This window comes from Dermacentor albipictus, chromosome 1, assembly GCF_038994185.2.
Source record: "Dermacentor albipictus isolate Rhodes 1998 colony chromosome 1, USDA_Dalb.pri_finalv2, whole genome shotgun sequence".
Lineage (NCBI taxonomy): Eukaryota > Metazoa > Arthropoda > Arachnida > Ixodida > Ixodidae > Dermacentor > Dermacentor albipictus.
Genome location: NC_091821.1, coordinates 273466939 through 273489100, shown reverse-complemented (window position 1 = coordinate 273489100; position 22162 = coordinate 273466939). Strand labels below are relative to the sequence as shown.

The following is a 22162-nucleotide window of genomic DNA, read 5'->3' as shown; positions in this document are numbered from 1 at the left end:
ATTGGATGCTGGTGCACATTGCACTTGAGCCCCCGTACCATTGGCATCCTTGGAACAAGTGCACCTGGGTAGCATTAGCAAATCAATACCCAAGGGTGTTATCGCAGTTCATCAAGGTGCCTGGGCTTGTGTGAATATTCAATCAAATATTATGCTATTCATATTCGCTTTGGCTCGAATTTCAGCATTCAAAATATTTGAAACCAGTGAATACTGTCAATGACCGATTTTCCGTACGGCCAGTGTTTTGGACATGCCCTATAATTCAAATGCCTTAGTGGCACCACCACATACCCCTAGACTCAATGACCGTCTGAAATTGTAATGTCAAAAATTTCGAACACAAAAACTATTTACAGTACAATTTTCCTGACTTTTTGCTGTCACTGCAGGTCTGAAACAACTTGACGTACCAACTATTTTTCGAGTGGGGGGCTATCTCTGCCTCTCTTTATATATATATATATATATATTTTGTGACGAAGAAGATCGGCAGGCTGAAAAGCCCCGTTGCCATCGTGTGGCTTGTACCCAGTTCGTTCGCTGGCTGCGCCCTACCTGCTGTTGCCGCGTTGGTCGCTGCTTCTCTACCAGATGGCTTGTATGAATTCACTGTTATGTCGTTCGGTCCGTGCAATGCGCCCGCCACCTTCGAACGCATGATGGACGGCATCCTACGCGACCTGAAGTGGCATACTTGTCTCTGCTACCTCGACGACGTTGTCGTCTTTTCCCCTGATTTTCCGACCGATCTTCGGCGTTTACATCAAGTTTTGACCTGTCTCCGGAATGCTGGTCTCCAGCTTAACTTAAGAAAGTGCCGATTTGCAGCTCGAAAATTGACTATATTAGGCCACGTTGTCTCCAAAGAAGGCATTCTTCCTGATCTTGATAAACTTCACGCCGTATCCGAATTTCCGAAGCCTACTAACTTAAAAGCACTACGCAGCTTTATTGGCCTATGCTCCTATTTTCGACGTTTCATTCGCAATTTCGCTACAGTGATTGCACCACTTAACCAACTTCTCCAAGGTGACAATGAACTTTCTGCTTGGTCGGAAGCCTCTGATGATGCCTTTACGACTCTTCGTCACCTACTCACGTCTCCACCAGTCTTGCGCCATTTCGATCCAAGCGCACCTACAGAACTTCACACTGACGCCAGTGGTGTTGGCCTTGGTGCCGTGCTCGCACAACGCAAGAACACTAATGCGGAATACGTATAGTCGCTTACGCTAGTCGTGCCCTCACGAAACCTGAGGCCAATTACTTAGTCACAGAAAAAGAGTGCCTGGCTATCGTATGGGCTCTTCAAAAATTTCGTCCATATATCTACGGTCGACGCTTTGACGTGGTGACGGATCATCACGCTCTTTGCTGGTTGTCCAACCTAAAAGACCCGTCGGGTCACCTCGCTCGGTGGGCCCTCCGAATACAGGAATATGATATCCGTGTCGTCTATCGTTCTGGACGCAAACACTCCGACGCCGATGCCCTCTCGTGCTCCCCAGTTACTTCAGACAGCAGTACTTCTACCTATAGACATGACATCTCATCACTTGACATTCTGGACATGGCATCAGAGCAACGAAAAGACTCATGAATCGTCATGATATTCGACATTTTGTCAAATCCTCCGGCAACTTCAGCACCTTGAGCGTTACGCCGAGAGGTGCAGCATTTCACAATCCGCGACGGACTTTTATGCCACCGCAACTACCACAATGATGGCCGCAAATGGCTCTTAGTAGTGCCTCGCCACCTACGACAAGATTTATGCTCCGCTTTTCATTCTGACCCGCAGTGTGGTCATGGCGGAGCGTAAAAAATCTACACACGGCTTCGCCTACGATATTATTGGCGAGAGATGTACACCTTCGTCCACAAATACATGCGCTCCTGCATTGTTTGCCAGCGACGCAAATGTGTCCCGCATCTCTCCACCGCACCTCTCCAACCACTTCCCTGCCCAGCTCAGCCATTCGACCGCGTCGGCATTGATATATACGGGCCTCTTTCATCTACTGGTGCTGGCAACCGATGGATTGTTGTGGCTGTAGATCATTTGACACGGTATGCTGAAACCGCCGCCTTGCCTGCCGCATCAGCAAAAGACATCGCCTCATTCATTCTAAACAACTTCGTTCTCCGCCGTGGCGCTCCTCGTGAACTGTTGAGCGATCGGGGCCGTGTATTCCTCTCAGACGTCCTACAGTCACTCCTATTTGAATGCCAAATTATTCACCGCACTACTACTGCTTATCATCCACAGACCAATGGCTTAACAGAACGATTCAACAGAACTCTTGGTGACATGCTATCAATGTATGTTGCGTCAGACCACTCCAACTGGGATCTTGTACTTCCATTCGTCACTTACGCATATAACACTGCCTCTCAAGTCACTACTGGATTCTCGCCATTCTTTCTGCTTTATGGCCGCCATTCCTCCAGCACCATTGATACTGTTCTCCCGTACCGGCCGGACCCTACTGAATGCTCACCTGTTTCTGCGATTGCTCAGCACGCCGAGAGATGCCGACAACTGGCCCGTTCTTTGACATCTGCTCAATAGTGCCGCCAAAAAGAGCGCCATGACCTCAATCCTCCCCCTCACCCCTTCCTTGTCAACTCACTCGTGTGGCTTTGAGTCCCCCGCCTGTTGCTGCTCCTGGCCTTTCGTCCAAGCTCCTCCCGAAGTACCACGGGCCCTACCGTCTGGTTGCACAAACATCACCAGTGAACTACGTGGTCGAACCCGTATCGCCATCTCCCGATCTGCGTCGTCGAGGGCGAGAGACTGTACACATTGACCGGCTGAAGCAGTACTACGATCCGCCCACCTCTTCCTAGGTCGCCAGGATGGCTACTCTTCAATTCCGGGGATGATTGTGACGAAGAAGATCGGCAGGCTGAAAAGCCTCGTTGCCATCGCGTGGCTCGTACCCAGTTTGTTCGCTGGCTGCGCCCTACCTGCTGTTGCCGCATTGGTCGCTGCTTCTCTACGGCCCGAATAAACCCCCTTTACAATATATATATATATATATATATATATATATATATATATATATTATATGTGTGTGTGTGTGTGTGTGTGTGTGTGTGTGTGTGTGTGTGTGTGTGTGTGTGTGTGTGTGTGTGTGTGTGTGTGTGTGTACGTATGTCAGTATTGTATGGGCGCTATGTCACCAATCAAGAACAACAAATGAAAACAAAAACGAAAAATAGTGACGTGGTAGTAAAAAGGCAAAATAGTGCCGTACAGGTAAAAAAGAAGGTAAACGAGAGAAGATGTGATGGGCTATGTGGCCAGGCAACTCAATTTTCCAACACTTTCATTCAAACCAGATGCAACAGTATCAAACTTATAGATAAGAAAGCATTGACAGGCTTCTCTATCGTAATTTGAACTAAATCCTGATTCAAGCAATGTGGCTTTCATCTTATCAAATGAGTGGTCAGGGAGATGTACGTGTTTTGAGATGGGTAGGTTGGGCAAGGTATTAGCGTGGGATTTGTGATTGTTGAAGCGCAATCTAAAATGCCCTTCTGTTTATCCAATATACTGTTTCTTGCACAGTGTACACTCAAGCATATATATTATGTTTTCAGTGTCGCAGTCGAAATCGCCTTTGATTTTTAAATGAAAGTTTGAAACCATACTAATGACCTGCTGTGATGTACACATGTAGGGGCATACTTTGCATCGCAGTTTTCAGCAAGGATGGCTTCCGATGGCGTCAGGGAAGTCATTCCTAGAAGATGACGATAGTATATCTCGAATATTTCTAGCTCTACGGTATACTACTTTAGGCGGCTCAGCGAAGATGTCTTTGAGGCATTCACTTTGCATTAGAATATTTTGGTGTCTCCTTAGAACATCGGAAACACGCGGGACTGACACAGAATGGGTTAGGAAAAGATTTGTCTGGGTTGAGGGAGTCGGTTTCTTCTCAGTGGACAGAAGTGTCCTACGGTCATGCACGTCTGCGCATTTTATTGCGTCATCAGTTAGTTGTGGTGGATAATTTTGTTTGGCTAAAGCATTCTTTAGGGCTGGGATTTTTTTTAAACCCGGATTGTTCAGAGCAGATTCTTTTGAAATGTAAGGCCTGACTATAAGGAATGCTAGTTTTGCAATGTTTAACGTGGTTACTATCAAAGTGCAAATATTGATATCAGTTTGTTGGTTTTTTTGTACGGGGCAGTAGACAGTTTATCATTTTGTACTGATACGCTGACATCAGGGAAGTTAATAGTAGATGCAGAATACGTGTGAGAAAATGATATCGACGCATGGATGGGCATTGTTAAAGTCAGAAATGAAGGAAAGCAGCTCCTGTTGACCGTGTGACCAAATCATGAAAACATCATCGGTGTAACGCTTGTAATACAAAGGTTTTATCATCTGTATTAGCAAAAATTTATTTTCTAGCTCACCCATAAATATATTGGCATACTTGGGGCCGATCCGCATATTCATTGACGTTCCACTAACTTGGACATAGTGTTGACCTTGAAATTCGAAGTTGTTTAGTTCTGAAATAAGTGTCACCAAAGTGGCCAACGTATTGCTGTCGATTAGTTTCCCTGGTTATGCTGCTTCGTAAGAATTGACGACTGCTCTGATGCCATCTGCATGCGGAATGTTGGTGTACAAGTATGCTGCATCAAGCGTAACCGAAAGAAACCTTTGAGGAATATTGAGATCAATAATACCTGACAGAAAGTCGATAGTTTTCCTTACGTAAGACGGAAATGTAGCTGGGATATTACTAATGAGGGAATCTACATAGCCGGAGAAACTTTCTGTCGCTGTATCTATACCGGAAATGATGGGACGACCGGGGTTGTGTATCTTATGTATTTTAGGTAAAAGGTAAAAGTGACCGGCAACAGGACTTAGTGGAATGAGAGAATGGATTGCGTTGTCAGGCACCTTTTTATTTTTGACGAGATCATGCACCGTGCTTGTCGCCAGAGATTTGTATTGTTCAGTGGGGTCATGATCAAGGCGTTTATAAAACGTTGCATCTGCTAGTTGTCTGTGCACCTCTGCGGTATAATCGGACTTTTTCATTATGACAATGGCACCACCTTTGTCAGGAGGTTTAATGACAATGTCTTTGCGAGAGGACAGGGTATCTAGTGCTTTCATTTCGCTGGCGGACAAATTACGGCGAAAGGGTGCTTGTTTTTGATACAATTGCAGAACGTCTTGATGTACTGCTTTGATATACATATCCAAGCATCTATCGCATTGTGAAGGGGGGACCTAGTGCTTGCCAGAAGGTAACGCGTTTTTCAGATAGCTCACATTCGGCCAGTCATGGAAGTATTTACGTAGGCTTAGGTTACGGACGAAATTATTCAAGTCTTTCAGCAGTTTAAATTCACTGTGTCTGCCTGTAGCTGGACAAAAATTTAGACCACGATGCAGAACACTGCACTCATCAGCTGTTAGTAAAATGTCAGAGATAGTAACAATACTGTTCTGCTCTCGATCAGAACACTTCTTAATAGAGGATGACGAAGAAGTCACGGAGTGCATTTCAAGAGGCTTGGTTTGAAAAGGGGCGGAATTTTATACCCTGTCCTGGCTTGCAGAAGAACACCCAGCACCATCATGGGACAGTTTCTTGGCTTTCAATGTGCGAATTTCACTATGTTTTTTTTTATTCGAATGCCTCTAGTGCAGCAGATTGGGTAAATGACAAGTTTAAACTTGCTGCGATTTGGCTTTCTTGGTTCTTGAATTTCTTACTGGAAGAATGATAGGGATCCAAGACAACTTGAGTGAGTTGTAGTGAAGCATTTGTTGGTATGTTATCCCACCTAGCCTTATTGCGTTCAGACATGTCAGACAGCTGGTTTTATAACGATGTGGAGACCCTTTGGTGCAACAGACGCAGCCAGGTAGGTGTTTAGTGTATCTACATGTAGGTCTTTGTGGATTATTTTTTCTACAACCTTTCTTAACCATAGGAATTCATTTGAATAGAGATAAGTGACATTATTAACGGCACACACAGTCTTTAGTCAGTTCCCAGGTGCTTCACTCACAGCATGGATGTGGGCTCGGCGAAGCTCGTAGCGAGGACCTCTAGGGGAGGAACTTGTAGTAGTGTCCTGTACTGAAGGGGACTGTTCAGCTGGTGAGGCTTTCGCTGCGGCATTTCTTGGTGGATTCTTTGACGCAGTCTTCTTTCGATAGCGCTGCGTTTTTCGTTTGTGGGGTGACAATTCCTTTTGAGAGGGACTACTATACATTGTCTGGCTCATCATCAGTGCCAGGTCAGAAGATCGGCCCGCAACGGACTCTTCCTCTGTGTAATGTAATAACTTCTGATATTTTTTGAGCTATTTATTTTTGTTTTTGGAAAGTTGGTCATACAGCAGGCTGTCATTCTTGGAAAGCTTGTTTGCCACCAGGCTCCAAAGGTGTAGAGCTGCTATTTGTGCAGTTCTTTTCATGATGGTTGTAGTGATCTTCTGTTTAATGTGATCCTAATTGTCTGTGATAGTTGACCGTCTATTAAGTACAAGCATGTTCCTAAATAGACGCAAATAAGTATTCCTGCTGTATATATGTGCGTCTGCATTTGTCTATTCGATATTCGATACTTATTATTTGTATTCGATTCGTATTAAAAAAAGGAGGTATTTGATCGCTTACCTCTTATAATTATGACAGCTTAAATTTTTGATTACCTTCAGATTTGAAGGTTACAAATGCAGCACGATTCAAAAGAACATAAGCAACATAGTTTTCCTAGCGTGAAAATGTACTTAGTCTACATATTATCCCCAATTTTTCTGTGCTTCTCGACGTTCATGGTAGCAAAACTAGATTCTGCAGAACTTGCTTGGCTGCATGTTTTCAACACAGTGATGACAATTACCCGAGCTTTGTACAGGTCAAATACCACATTTTCGCCCTTGGTCTACCTGAAAGTCGCCGTGAAGTACTGATTGGTCCAAAAGCCATGAGAAATGGAAGCGATTTGTTCAGTCATTCGTGAATCAGCTCAACCATTTCAATATTTATGCCTCTTTACGGCAAAGCTGCATATGGCTCAGATACAGGGTTTCGTGGCATCTGTGTGCAGAAACTATTATCGTGTGGGCTGATCCTGGTGATAGTGCAGAAAAGGTCCAAGTTCAGTGCCATATTCCTTTGTGGGTAGGGGACCCGTAGTGTGCCCTTGAACTACCCTTATCACACGTGGGACCCAAAGAGGTCTCGGGCACAAGGGTAACTACAGATGTTTTTGAAAAAAATGTTTTGTACAACTTTTTCAGAGAGGACTGTTAAAAATTTTTCACCGCCAATCGCATCAGTGCACTCGTGCCACTGCTTGCGCGTCCATCGTTGTCATCGTCTTCTTCCACAGCTGGCTCCGTTGAGCAAAATACACCCATCATAAGCAATGGCTCAAGCATCGTTGTCTTCTTTGACAGCTGACTTGTTGTTGCCCTCGACGCAACCCCCACACACCGATAGATACGCCTATGACAAGTATGGTGTCGCACACACATTGGCAAATATAAACACATCTCACTCGATGACCACGAGCACTCGCTGTCACAACACTGGTATGATGAAGAATGCTAGCAGCGAGAAGCGAATGCTTCGTACTGCCTCTAGTTTCACTGCGAGAACACCTTTCATGCCCAAATAAATTAAAGCAGTCTTGAAAGTACTGGGAACCTCAATTGCATTATTGAGGTTCCTAGAATGACAGACCAATTAGCCTAAATCAATGCCAGGTCAAGTCTTGAATGACTACTGGAGACATGCAGAGGTGGGGAAATTTGCCAGCTGGAACCGAGTGGACCCTGTGTGCTATATACGTACCAGTGATCAGCTCCCTGAAGAACCAATGTGGCCGAGACTCCGCATGCAGCTGGTGGAGAGCCAGACTCCCATGATCAGGGCTTCAAGTGGCTTTCTGTAGACTCGAGTGATCTTGGTCGGAACTTTGGACAGTGATGTTATCACAGCCACCGCCACTGCCATTTTGATTATCTCGCTGCCTCGAACAGGCACTCTCGCATGCAGATCTGCTGGGAGCCGTAGCCACCACCGTACCAACGCTAGGCCTACCCGCTCTGACATTCGCTACCAAGCTTGGTGTTCGCTGCCGTGCTTTTCATCGAAAAAAATTGCCGCTGTCAATGGTGCTGACTCCGCCTTTGTAATCCTTGCCCATGACTTTGAAGCTTGGAAAGCATGACTTGAGTAACCTAGCACGACGCGTTCCATAATGCCGGTTCCCAAAAGTCAGCTTCGCTTAAGCGGTGAAGCATATGCAAAGTATTGCGGTTAAGCATACCAAGTGTGGAAAGGCGCAATTCTCACGGGACACAGTATGTGTTCCTTAAATATACACGCGTGCACCTGCTGTCTCCTGTCACAGAACGAGCACCAATACGTCTAATAAGTGTGCTGGCAGGCCTTCAGAGCTATTTTGGATGCTCCTGTGATGATTTGAGCCCTTGGGGGCAGTAAAGGCGTGCATTTTTTCAGACGTTTTCACAGCCACTAGGTTGTATGAAAAATTGGACGTTGACTGTATATGTATTCTTACACATATAAGCCGCACCCCCAATTATAACCCATAGAGATATCTGCATAAAATGGCTGAATCATATTAAAAACAGTTTGCATTCGTGAATGCACGAATCGTCCACACCGTATTGTCAGCCAACTGCAATGTTCCTTGCCATTTCAGCGATACTGATGGAGGAAAAATTTGCCCTAAAGATGATTTCACAGCCGTACCTCCAGGCGAAATTCATGCTGTTGTCGAAATTGCACCTCAAGTCGAAATACACATTTGTACTCAAATTTTACTGCTAAATTAAAAATTTTTTTTTGCCTGTGTGCTTGCAGAATGGAATCCGTTACACTAGCATGTAGAATAAAAGCATCAAGCTGAACTTGCGCTACACAGCATTACGACAACGCACAATGGATGAACACCGTGGCCTCAACCAACACAGAATTTTAGGTAGGCTGAAGCACAACAGTGAGCAACAAGAGCCTGTAAAAAAGTTTTCTGTGCAGCTTGAGTTGTAAGAAACATTGAACTTGCACTTTTGGATGAAAATATATGATTAACGGCACTTTGAAAATCAACTGATTCCAAAGATAAACCCATTTTGCTTTTTTTTTTTTTTGCAAGCAAAGAACCAACATCTATTAGATTTGTCATCAAGATCTGGCTGTTATGTCAAGGTTTTGTGCAAATCCCACAACCATTCAAACTATTCACTTTGAGATTATCCTACATTAATTGCTATTTGCTTCGACTTTGTTTCGAACCAAAAATTTATATTCGTACACAAGCCTAGGCACCAAGTATGAGCATGAACGATAATCTATTGAGTTATAAAGGCGTTCATTAATTTCTACCACATCTTTTTAAATCTGCTAACATTTGTGTATGAGGTGTTGGCATCATTGAGGGTAGTCCAACTACTTCTTGCTTGGCCAAACAATACATAGCGTACATAAGAGACAGGAAGATAGTGGGGTATTTGAAAGTAAACAGGGTATCCAATATTCTAGTTGACATTAAGAGGAGAAAATGCAACTGGACAGTCCATGTAATGCATTGAAGATAACCAGTGGTTACAGGGAAAAGGAAGCGCAATCGAGGACAGCAAAGAATTAGGTGGTGTGATGAAATTAGGAAATTTGCAGGCACAACTTGGAATCGGCTGTCACAAGATTGGGGCAGTTGGAGATCGCTGGAAGAGACCTTCGTCCTACAGGGGACAAAAAAATAGGCTGGTGCCGATGATAACATAGCAAACATAGGCCTGCTCAAAATAATAATTATAGATGTAAATTCAAATGCGCCTGTGTTGAAGCCGTCTTCTTTAGCTCCCTGCGCAACATGCTGAGTGAATGTTAATTATATGTATTTTACTCTTTCTCTCAGAGACCTCAGCAACAACCAGATATCGATTCTGCCAAACAACATCTTCTCCAACCTATCCAGGCTTTCAACACTGTAAGTTTTTCCTCAATATTTCTTCAGCTTATTCATGGTTGTGATGTCTTTTCCTCATTTCTCCGTGGCTGTTAACCATCCACATTTTATTGAAGGTACCATCACTCTCTCTTGTCATTTTTCTCCAGCATCCTTAGCTACAATAAACTCCAGTGCATCCAGGTTGACAGCTTCTCTGGCCTAAAGTCCCTGCGAATTCTGTAAGTGCTACTGTTTGTTGTGTCATTGCTTTCCAGTAAAAAAAAAAAAGTTATTTCTGTGCCCGAAGTTTGCTACAAAATAGATTTCTGTTCTACTTAGTTTTGTGCTGCACTGCATGAGGAAAGCCTTTGTTTTGAGAACGTAATTGGAATTGGGAACAGATGTGTCAAAATTGGTGCTAATTTCAGGATTTCTAAATGTGCATGCATTCACTACTGCCAAGAAGTAATTATGCGCCTGGAAGTATAATTAAATGAAAAATTAATTTCTGGGGCAATATTGATCATCGAATTGATTTTTCATTCATTTAATGTCTCCTCAAATACTCATCCCAAAGATAGAGAATTGCATCATCTGCCAACACCAAAACCTGTCCACGAATAGTTGTAATGCATGTTACTTGCTGCTTCTTGACTTGCAGTTTTGTCCTTTCCCTGAGTGATAATTCAACAGAGTGTGATTCGTCAGAGTGGCATCCAATTAACCATTGCGCACTCAGGGTTATTGTAAGGACCAGGGAGCGATGAAGGGTCTGAATAATGCTCCCTTGTTATCGAGGATGTGCACCAAGCTGTCAACCAAAGCAAGATCACCAGGCCAGCTACTAAGGTAGCTGCATGTAGTTGAAACGTATCGTGCTGGTAGCCACAAGTTAACAGGCATTGATTGATGTTGTTCACGAATATGCTGTCACTTTCTGTGGACAATGGCTGTGTAATGCCATTCTGCTTCGCAGCGCACTCCCTCCTGTCCTGAGATTTTTTCTGGCCATGCAGGTCACTGCATGGCAACGACGTGTCAATAATACCAGAGGGCACCTTTCGGGACCTGCAGTCTATCACGCACATGTGAGTGCTGGCAAGAAACCGTCGACGTATGAGGTCTGATGCATGATGAGGTGGCATTGACATGGGCACTGTAGGCAACACACAGCAGCCTGTACGCGGAAAGAAACTAATTCTGATGTCCATATATTAATCCTCTGTTTCATTGCTTGAGTTGTACAACGTGTGTCATTAGGTCCAAGCTGTAACTGCACTGAAATTACTCATTGCCTTCAAGATGTCATTGCCCTTGAATGTCATACATATTCTTTACACTTTACAAACATGAAAAAATTAACTGCAAACTATGATGGAACAAAAATGTACTGTATACATCAATTACCGCAGCAAGCAGTCTCAAATACAATACACTTTTTTTGCAGATGAAAAATTTATGCAGAGCAAATGTGCAGGCAAATTTATATATGAAAGGATTATTTCTAGGTTCCAAAGAAGCACTGCAGGAGAACTACTCGGAGTACCAAATTGAGAATTCTCACAAATAGAGTGCATACTTTGTTGAACATATTGTCAAAATTTGAATAGTCATAGGATGAATGAGAGAGCTGCAGAAGATCATCGTCTGTACTAATGGAATTTGCCTTAGGGCTTGTTCAGAGACAAAAACACTTGCTGTAAAGATACAATGGGGTACACATATCGATTGAAAATTTGTCGAAATAAAGTACATACTTCAAAGAACATGCTGGCAAAATTTCAGAGCCGTAGGAACATTAAAGTGGAGGGGAAGCCAAATTATTAATCTGCTGCTGGAATCAAAATAATGACCTTTCAAGTAGTGGAATAATTTTGGCATTTTCTCTCTAGGAGAATGTGTAGGGATTTAGCTGAACTTTGCCACATGTGGAGTTCACAACCTTTATGCTGTAGAACATGCATTTGAAGTTTGTTTTGAGGTTCAGAAACATAAATTTCAAAGCATCAATTGCAAGAGGATGCACTTTCAAGTTCGCTGATGCCATGGGAACAGTTGCAACACCATGAAGGAGAATCACATGCCTCTCCTGCATTGTAGGAACCATAGCAATGATCTCAGCTCTGAAAGTGATGTCAGCATTTGGGAAAGTATGCGAGCGGCAACAGGGCTACCACCATGCGCCCCGGAAATGGAATGGTGGCTTAGGCAGAAAATCATGTGCTCGGCAAAAGCACCGAAAGGGAACTACTCTATCAGGTTGCAACTTTGTAGGAGTAGGGTGGGTACTGCTGGCAGAACTCATAAGTTGTAGGTTTACTTTTTTGCAGAAGTTTGAAGATATTTTCCATTGTTGCTTGGCTTTTGCAAGGGTTTGGAGGGGGCTCAAGTCTATGTTTCTTATGGGCTTTTGGAGGCCCTAGTGAGAACATATGAAAGTGAGCGACTCCGACTTTCATGTTTCCAGCGGGTTGCATGAGAGGGTTGCCGACAGCATGTTTCTTGTGTGTTGCCGGATGACATCTGATGTTTCCCCATATCCATGACTGGCACGATATTTGACATGACGCAGAGCCCTTGGTGCAAACCCACTCTACTGCGACTGCAGCCTTCGCTGGCTGTCTGACTGGATCAAGAAGGACTACATTGAACCAGGAATTGCACGCTGCTCCGAGCCTGCAACCATGAAGGACAAGTTGGTGCTCACAGCTCCCTCGAACCACTTTGTGTGCGCCGGTGAGTATGCACAGCTTTCTCCAGTGTGCAACCTCCATCAGTTGCATTACTTTCTTGAGCTTAGCAAGGACAGCTAAAGAAGCAGGTCATTGTATCATCGCTGTCTAGATACATATTTAGTAAGCACTTCTACTTCGGGTAAGCTTCCTTTTTAGGCATTAACAATTTAAACATTATACAATGCATTGTGAATGTACTTTCAACATATGTGCCATAAACCTTTTATTGCCAAACAACGATGAATATGTAGCCTTTATAGTAGAAATGCTAGGTCTAGGGAAAAAGAAAAAAGAGAAAATGAAAAGAAAAAATCTGGAGTTTTATTCTGGGCACAAAAAGAAATTGGGGGACGAAGCCCTCATGTTACACACACATGACTGAGATGTGTGCTTAGCACGGATGTGTTGGCTCAATCTGTGCTTTGCTGGTACGTGTTATCATTGTTATTTTTTTTCTGCCTCTACTCATAACTACACTACTACTCCATTACCATGCCGTAGTATACCGAACAAGACTAGGTTCGCAGGAGAATAAAGATGGAAAATGATCAACAGTGGTCGAACAGGGAAAGCCTCCAGCTCGAAGCATCACCTGTTCGACCACTCTGTAATATGTACTGTGCTGGAAACCCACTAAAAGGCAGCAACCGCTTTTCACAGCCGTTTCATTTGATAATCACCGACACTCAGCACTACGTGTTGCTTGAGCAGCAGGGCACCTTCTTTTTGATGTTGCTAATGATGATGATGATTTATATAGGTGTCCCCCTTTAAAACAGGACGGTGATAGTCATCTAGCCTGCTTGAGCCAATGAGGTTTTATTACATCTATTGCAGTCTAGCATTTTGCTTATCTCTAATTCATATTTTTTCTCTTCATTAAAACCTTTGTCTTTATATTGCATACATTAAGTTACTTATGCCTGTAATGACCCCAGCTCCATCTCTTCCCTGCTTTTTTTTCTACTAATACCCTAAACGTCTCTTCCTTATCTCGACCGCTGACCAGTTAACACTCCCATTAGCTTTAAATATGAGTGCTTCTGGAGGGGGGACATTCCCTATGGTCCTGGCTGTGTGAATATCTTGGCATATTTCATTACAATGTGCTCACCTGTCTCCAAGTCTTTTTCTGCTGCTGATACATACCTCATCCGGTCACAAATATTTGCTCCAGTATGCTTTTGTCCTCAAGGAACCAGCTTGGGCTTAAAATAGCCAAGCACTGCTTCTTGTGTGGTTTTACAAATTCTTTTTGACAAGACAATGTGACAGCAGCAACGACGGCATGGATCAACCATGATGGCATAACAATGATGGCGTGACGACGACGGTGTCGGAAGGATGGAGTGACAATGACTGCATGACTATGACAGATAGATGACAGCATGATGATGGCGGAATAACAATGATGGAAGGATGACAATGGATTGACGGTGATTGTATATGATGACGACTGCATGACAAGACGGCAATGACGACAATGGAATGACAGTGACGAAATTTCGCAATGGCATGACGATGATGACATGCTTGTGTTGTAGCTCATGTCTATGTGCATAGACATGAGCTACAAGGCCACCTCAGTTTGCGCTATCTCCAGGACTAGCCCATTGTGCAAGACAGCAGCCAGTGACCAGTGCCCACAAAGTGAGGGAAACGGGAAAAAATTTTTCGCTTTAATAAGCCTGATACCTTACATGGCGGAGGCAGCATTAGTCCTGAGCCCAGCCAGTCTGGAAAGGTGTGTATAGAGTCTAGTCCCACAATACCCAGACCATGGTTGTCTAGACCTTGGCAGATGCTGCTCCCATTAACGTGGAAATCTATTGTAGTTGCTGCACAGAGCAACCCAGTGGTATTGTAGTGATAGAGTGCAGATACTGGCAGTATGCTGGACACGTTCCTGTCATGTTCATGGCAGGCTATCCATGGCAGCTACCTTGCTATGGGTGGTGCTTGCTTTGGTTTTGTAAACATGCACTGTCAGACATGTTTTTTCCCCTGTTATGAGGAGGCACGTCGAAGCATGGAAAGCCGCTGCAGGACCCCACTTCCACAGTAAGCTGTATAGTTTTATCTATTAAGATGTTTTGCAAATTGGTAGATTCTCTCCCTACATACTGTGAGCACTGGAGCTGCATGCTGAATAAAATGTTTAGATTGATGAATATTCATCCTTTTTCAATTATTTATTTTATTGGTTCCATTAAAAAATTATGTATATATATACCATTGTATAAAAGGCAGAACTGCACACTTTGGTTTAACATTTCGTTTTTTGGACAGCACATGCAGTGGAGTACTACCCTAATACCGAAACGTCAAGAGGGCAAAAGCGACAGTGTAATTGAAAGTGGTGCTGTGATGTTATCAGATTCCTGGGTGTATTTTTGGGGCAATGGTGGACGTGAGCATGGACAACCTTGTGCACCAATGACTACCTGGAATCTATAATTGGGCATATAACAACATTTCATTTGCAGGTGCTTTTCAGAACAAGTAATGATGCAGCAGAGCCATTGTTGCAAAGGGTTGAATTTTTGCTGAGCGAATATATTGTGTGTAAGGAAGTAGAAGTGCACCGTGCAGAGCTCCACAGCCCGATCGCCAGCGCTACTGAAGTGGTGCTAGGGCTAGACACTGCTCCTGGTGTGACTGGCTAAGCTTATGCTGTTGTCTTCCTGTCGGCATCCTTCGTGTCGTCCACAGCCGTGTCGGGCTTCTTTGCCATAATTGGTGGAAGTTTGCTGGGTCTCCTGTAATCCTGGAATTGCACAGCCGGACACTCCCTGCCATCATGACCACCGAAAGTGCCACGAGCTTACCACCACCTGCTCCCCTATCCTCCGTATGCCCCGGCACACTCCGTCAGCGAGACCCTCCCATCTTCAGCGGCACTGATGACCACGACGTTGATGACTGGCTCTCATCATAAGAACGCGTCAGTCTTAGCAACAAATGTGATGACATCACGAAATTAACCACCGTCCCTTTTTACCTCACCGGAATTGCCCACTTGTGGTTTTGGAACCACGAAAGCCAAGTCCCAAGCTGGATGGCATTCAAGACAAAGTTCAGCGAGGTTTTTGGCCACCCTACTGTTCAAAAGCTTCGTGTTGAACAGCGTCTGAAGTCACGCTCTCAGCAGCCTGGTGAGACCTTTACCAGCTACATCGAAGATGTCGTCGATCTCTGTAAACGCGTCGATGCATCCATGACCGAGGGAAATAAAATCAAGCATATAAAGAAGGGTATCAACGAGGACGCGTTTCAGATGCTCATTTCAAAGAGCCCCTCTACTGTTGCCCAAGTTATTGAACTGTGTCAAAGCTGTGACGACCTCCGCTATCAACGCCTCCTCACTCGCCATCCTGTTCCCCATCAGGAATTGTTGCCCGGCTTGACCTCTCCTTTTCAATATTCAACCCTCCCCTCGCAGATCAAGGCTTTAGTCCGGGAAGAAGTTGCTTGCCAGCTCTCCCTCATCTCCATCCCGCCGGAGTCAAGTTCGTCCCTTAGTCTGACCCTACAACATGTTATAGAAGAACAAGTGTCCGAGGTCCTTCCTCTGGAACGGGCGCCTCAACTCACCGACGCCGACGCACGACCACGACCGCCAACCTTCCGGGCTCCACCTCCGATGCCTAGCCCTGTTTTTACTTCCATGCCGCCATGACCTCCCGCGCACAGCAGACAATCAGTCCATCTGCTATTCGTGCGGTATTCCCGGACCCGTTGCATGCCTGTGCCACTGCCGTCCTCTTCATCCACGTGATGACCCATGCACAGTCGCGTAGGACCATCCGTTGTCTTATGCTCCAGACCGAGATTTACCCCTTCCCCGCCCAAGCCTTCACCCAGTTTCTGACCGCCGTTCTCCTTGTCGTCGCTCGCTCTCCCCGATGCGTCGACGTCCCTCTACCGCTGACAGGGAAAACTAAGTGGTGCAGTTCCCCAGGCAAGAACTGCATCATCGCTGCAATGCTCAAGCCCTCTTCTTTCGCAGCCCAACGTTATTGATGTTGCTGTCGAAGGTGTCTCTGTGCTTGCCCTCATTGACACAGGTGCCGCCATATCTGTGACTGCTGAAAAACTATGCTGCTCAATACAAAAGGTCACGACGCCTTTCTTCGGTCCTTTGCTCCGCACGGCCACAGCACAGAACATCCAGCCGGTGGCTGCGTGCACTGCCAGACTTGAAATTTAAGGAGTGCTCTATACAGTCGAGTTCGTCGTTCTTCCCCACTGTTCCCACGATATTATTTTAGGTTGGGATTTTCTCTCCCATCACCAAGCTGTCATTGATTGCTCCCGTGCAGAAGTCGCCTTCTCTTCACTTGACAATGCCATATCTGATGACATTTTGCTTTCCTGCACCAAGTTGTCCCTCACTGATGACATTCAAATACTGCCGCACGCATCCATTCTGGCACCTGTATCCTGTTCTGTTGCCTCTGACTATACCGTACTCTTCACACCTTCCACTGCTTTCGTTCATCACCATCTCTCACCACTCCCAACTGCCCTGCTTGGCCTTCAAGCTGGTGCGACTCACCTTTCTGTGCACAACCTCTTTCCATTCCTGATTATGTTGCTTCGCTGTGAATCCCTTGGCACTGTTGAGCCCTACGACACCATTACCACGTTGGAATTTCCTAGTGGATTGTCAGAGGTCAACACCCTCTACTGTAGTCTCGTAACTGCCACATCACCTGAAGACATTTTCAGCCACGTCATCGACAACGCCTTAAACCCCAAACAACGCCATGACCTTCTCCGTCTCCTCGAGAAATTTCGCCCTGCTTTTGACAGCCATAATGCTTCCCTGGGCGGAACGACGATTGTATGTCACCGGATTGACACCGGTTCTCAATCACCGCTACAGCAGCGACCATACTGCGTATCGTCGACAGAATGACGTGTCATTGATGAGCAAGTAGGTGACATGCTAAAGCATTGTGTCATTGAACTGTCCGACAGCCCTTGGGCATCGCCAGTTGTTCTGGTTAAAAAGAAGGATGGCTCGATCCGCTTTTGCATGGATTACCTTCGCCTAAACAAAATAACCCGAAAAGATGTTTATCCATTGCCATGGATCGACGATGCCCTAGACTGCTTACAAGGTGCAGAGTTCTTTTCCTCCCTCGATCTACGCTCTGGTTATTGGCAGGTGCCTATGGTGGCAGACCATAAGCCTAAAACTGCTTTCATCACACCAGATGGCTTATACGAATTTTGTGTGATGCCATTCGGACTTTGCAATGTGCCCATGACTTTTGGGCGGATGATGGACACTATTCTTCGAGGCCTCAAAGGGAACACGTTCTTGTGTTATTTGGATGATGTAGTAGTGTTTGCACCAGATTTTCCTACTCACCTTCATCGCTTGGAGCAGGTTTTACGCTCTGTCAGTGAAGCTGGCCTCCAACTAAACCTGAAAAAGTGTCACTTCGGGGCATGCAAGCTTACAATTCTCGGACATGTCGTGTCGAAGGACAGCGTTCTCCCTGATGCTGCTAAGCTCCATGCTGTTAAAGAATTTCCGAGGCCAACGTCTCTAAAAGGCTTGCACAGCTTCATTGGCTTCTACTCGTACTTCTGCCGCTTTATTCGAAATTTCACTTCGATTATGGCACTTCTGACAGAGCTTCTTCGGGGAGACCCCAATCTTTCCGCATGGTCCTCGGCTTGCGATAATGCCTTCACGATGCTATGTTGCCTGCTAACAACACCACCAATACTGCGCCATTTCGATCCAACTGCCCCACAGAAATCCATACGGATGCTAGCGGTGTTGGTCTTGGTGCTGTGCTCGCCCAGCGAAAGCCCTGTTGCCAAGAATATGTTGTTGCTTATGCGAGCTGCACTCTCACGAAAGCTGAAGCGAACTATTCAGTCATGGAAAAAGAATGTCTAGCGATCATCTGGGCCATCACAAAATTTCGTCCATACCTGTACGGCCGGTCCTTCGATGTCATTACCGATCACCACGCACTTTGCTGGTTGTCGTCTCTCAAGGATCCCTGTGGCCGCCTAACCCGGTGGGCGCTGAGGCTCCAAGAGTACGATATCCGGGTTGTCTACCGCTCAGGCAAGAAGCACGCCAATGCCGATGCTTTTTCACGCTCGCCTGTCCACGCCGACATTGTCAATGTCTCCGTCCTAAATGACCCACTTCTCCCATTCGTTTCTGTCAACATGGCTTTGGAGCAGCGCAAGGATTCCTGGATTTCATCTTTGATAGATCACATCTCTGATTTTACCTGCACGCCCACCATCCCGAGTGTTACGCCGGCAAACTTCGCATTTCCCCATCCGCGACGGAATCGTCTATCGCCGTAACTTCAGTTCCGACGGCCGCAAATGGCTGCTTGTAATACCGTGGCAGCTCCGCACTGATGTATGTGCCGCTTTCCACGCCGACCCTCAGTGCGCACACGCTGGTCTCTTCAAGACCTACACCAGACTGCGTCATAGGTTTTATTGGCGCGGTATGTACACATTTGCGCAAAAGTACATTCGCTCTTGCACAGAATGTCAATGCCGCAAGCCTGATCCTTGCCACCCTTCTGGACCAATGCAACCTTTGCTGTGCCCTTCGCGACCCTTTGACTGAGTTGGGATAGACCTATGCGGACCTCTGCCATACATAGCTGCCGGCAATCGCTGGGTCATTGTAGCTATAGACCACCTCACGAGGTATGCAGAAACGGCCGCTCTACCAGCCGCGACAGCTAGTGACGTTGCCTCCTTCCTGCTTCAACGCTTCGTTCTACGTCATGGCGCTCCCCGTGAACTCCTGAGCGACCGAGGTCACGTCTTTCTCGCCGATGTCATTCAAAAACTTCTCACTGAATGCCGCGTTATTCATCGCTGTACCACCGCATATCACCCGCAAACAAACGGATTGACAGAGCACTTTAACCGAACTCTTGGCGACAAGCTTTCGATGTATGTTGCCTCCAACCACACCAACTGGGACCTCATCCTTCCCTATGTCACGTATGCCTACAATACGGCACCCAAGTCAACGACAGGCTTTTCTCCCTTCTTTCTTCTATATGGCCGACAACCATCATTTCCCATTGGCACTATTCTTCCTTACTGTCCCGACTTATCAGATGGTACACTGGTTTCCAAAGCCGCCCGCTATGCAGAAGGATGTCGGCAACTAGCTCACTCCCTCACAATGCAAGAACAAGCGCTACAGAAATTTTGTCATCACGACGGGCGCCCCCACCACCAGTTTTCACCTGACGCTCTTGTTTGGTTGTGGGGGCCTCCTACTTCAACACTAGGTGTCTCCTCCAAGTTTGTATCCCGATACCATGGACCCTACTGGGTTCTACAGCAAACTTCTCTGGTGAACTAAGTCATCGAACCTCTGACGCCCCCTACGGACCTGCGTCGCCGAGACCGCGAAACTGTGCATGTAGATCGGCTCAAGCCGTATCACGAGCCCTTCGTCCTCACGACACCTTAGGCCTCCTGTGTGGCTGTGTCTTCAGCGAGGGGGAAGTTGTAAGGAAGAAGAAGTGCACCGTGCAGAGCTCCGCAGCTGGATCACCAGCACTACTGAAGTGGGGCTCGGGCTAGGCGCTGTTCCTGGTGTGGCTGGCTAAGCCTACGCTGTTGCGTCTTCCTGTCGGCGTCCTTCGTGTCATCCACAGCTGTGTCGGACTTCTTTGCCATATGTGAAAGACGTCGGTGAATAACCTAGTGGTGCCTCTGAAGTTTGGCTGTTTGTTCTTTATCAAGACAAGTGTAGGTGGTTACATACTACAAGACAGCATACTCCTTTTCTAATAGTGTTCCCTGTTAAAGGGACACTAAAGGCAAATACTGAACTGATGAACTGAACAGAACACAGCACTTGCCTCATGCCGATAAAAGACTTAAAAACATAACAAGACAATAAAAACACAAAAAAAGACAATAAAAAAAGTTTAGGAGAAAATTGCATATGAAGGGACCATGCCTTTAGCGCAATTCAAATCGCCCACCCCCAAGCGGGGAGTGGTGATGTTGCATATGCCATCACTGCCCTTTACTGCCAACGGTGAATGAAACGGCAGCTTACAGATGGCATTACGGTTTTCTGTGCAAACGCAAACACTCGACTATGGAGACACCGAGCCAAGACAGAGCATCGGATTCACTGCTGCAGTTGCTCTTGATCTAGTGGTGTGTACTGTTTGGGAATCCTACGACATCACACGTAGCGTCCTATGCTACGTGCAGTTTGTGTGAGTTTCGTAAGCCAGCAAAACTGGCGCGGCACTACGTGATAATGAAACTACTGAAATGCAGAAGCACAGGTAGTGCAGAATGGAGAAAACAAAACTTTTCAACCACCTGTGTTGTCGTCAAGGGTAACATCAGTGTGTTATTTTTTTCTAAAAATCTAATAGAACTGCACAAGTAGCATTGTTTTTTGGTCTTCTAATGTAATACAACGATCTTATTATTATGAGTGGTTGAGTGCTAGTTACAGAACTATAATGAGGAGTGCCTTCGTCATTGGGTTAGTACTTAATAACTCAGGGGAGTCTCTATTCATGTCCTGCATTTACCTCAATTTCTAGATTGCGAAAGCTTTGTTTGCAATAATATTGATGCCTTAGACATTCTTGAGCACTAATCTATCACTTTAGCTTAACTTAGTATTTGCCGTTACTGTCCTTTTAAGCATAATGGTGGCATTGCCTCTATCTGCGGTATGGGTGATAATGTCAGTGCTTTTGCTCTTGACTGCCACTTGTTCATTAATTTGGAAACAATGCAGAAGGTTGCGTATGGCGTATCAAAAGAGATGCAGAAGCCCAGTGTCCAGAAACGAGCTCCACTTCTGAGTGCTACCCACGTAGTATAGAGACTCTGCTAATAAGTACAAAATCATAGGATAGATTTTCCAGCCGCAGTGGCTCCAATTCGATGGCGATACCCTTGAGTAATTGGATTTAGATGACATCAGAGAACCTCACGCGACCAAAATTGTCTAAAACAAATACCCCTCATCCCTTTCCCACAAGTGTGGTGCTTTGAAATGTTAAACCTCATTATACAACTTTATAGGGTTGACTGGCTTTGCATGTTTACTTAGATTGCACAGTTCAGTCTGTTGTTTTGTTTTCTCCTCTTCCCCACCCAATAACCAATGGTGCAGCCAAACCTGAACCGGATGTGTTGGCCAAATGCGATGCTTGCTACACATTCCCGTGCCAGAACGGCGCCACGTGCCGCGCCGTGCCGCTGCGGGACTACGAGTGCGTGTGCCCACCTGGTTACCATGGCCGGAATTGTGAATATCTTGTGGATGCTTGCTATGGCAACCCCTGCGAGAATCATGGCACCTGCAAAGTTCTCGAAGCAGGGCGTTTCAGGTGGGAACATCGCTGCACTTTGCCAGCACTGGCGTTAGCATTAGTTTTAATTATAGTG

The 22162-nt window shown here is 45.6% G+C and overlaps 1 protein-coding gene across 1 annotated transcript in view; it reads left to right on the top strand.

Moving 5' to 3' along the window:
• sli (slit guidance ligand) overlaps positions 1-22162 on the top strand; it is a 379301-nt gene that overhangs the window by 333017 nt on the left and 24122 nt on the right. The window contains exons 25-29 of the mRNA XM_065440604.1: positions 9951-10022; positions 10151-10222; positions 11000-11071; positions 12556-12719; positions 21888-22104. Coding sequence (XP_065296676.1) covers positions 9951-10022; positions 10151-10222; positions 11000-11071; positions 12556-12719; positions 21888-22104 — 597 coding nt within the window. The remainder of the gene's footprint in view (positions 1-9950; positions 10023-10150; positions 10223-10999; positions 11072-12555; positions 12720-21887; positions 22105-22162) is intronic.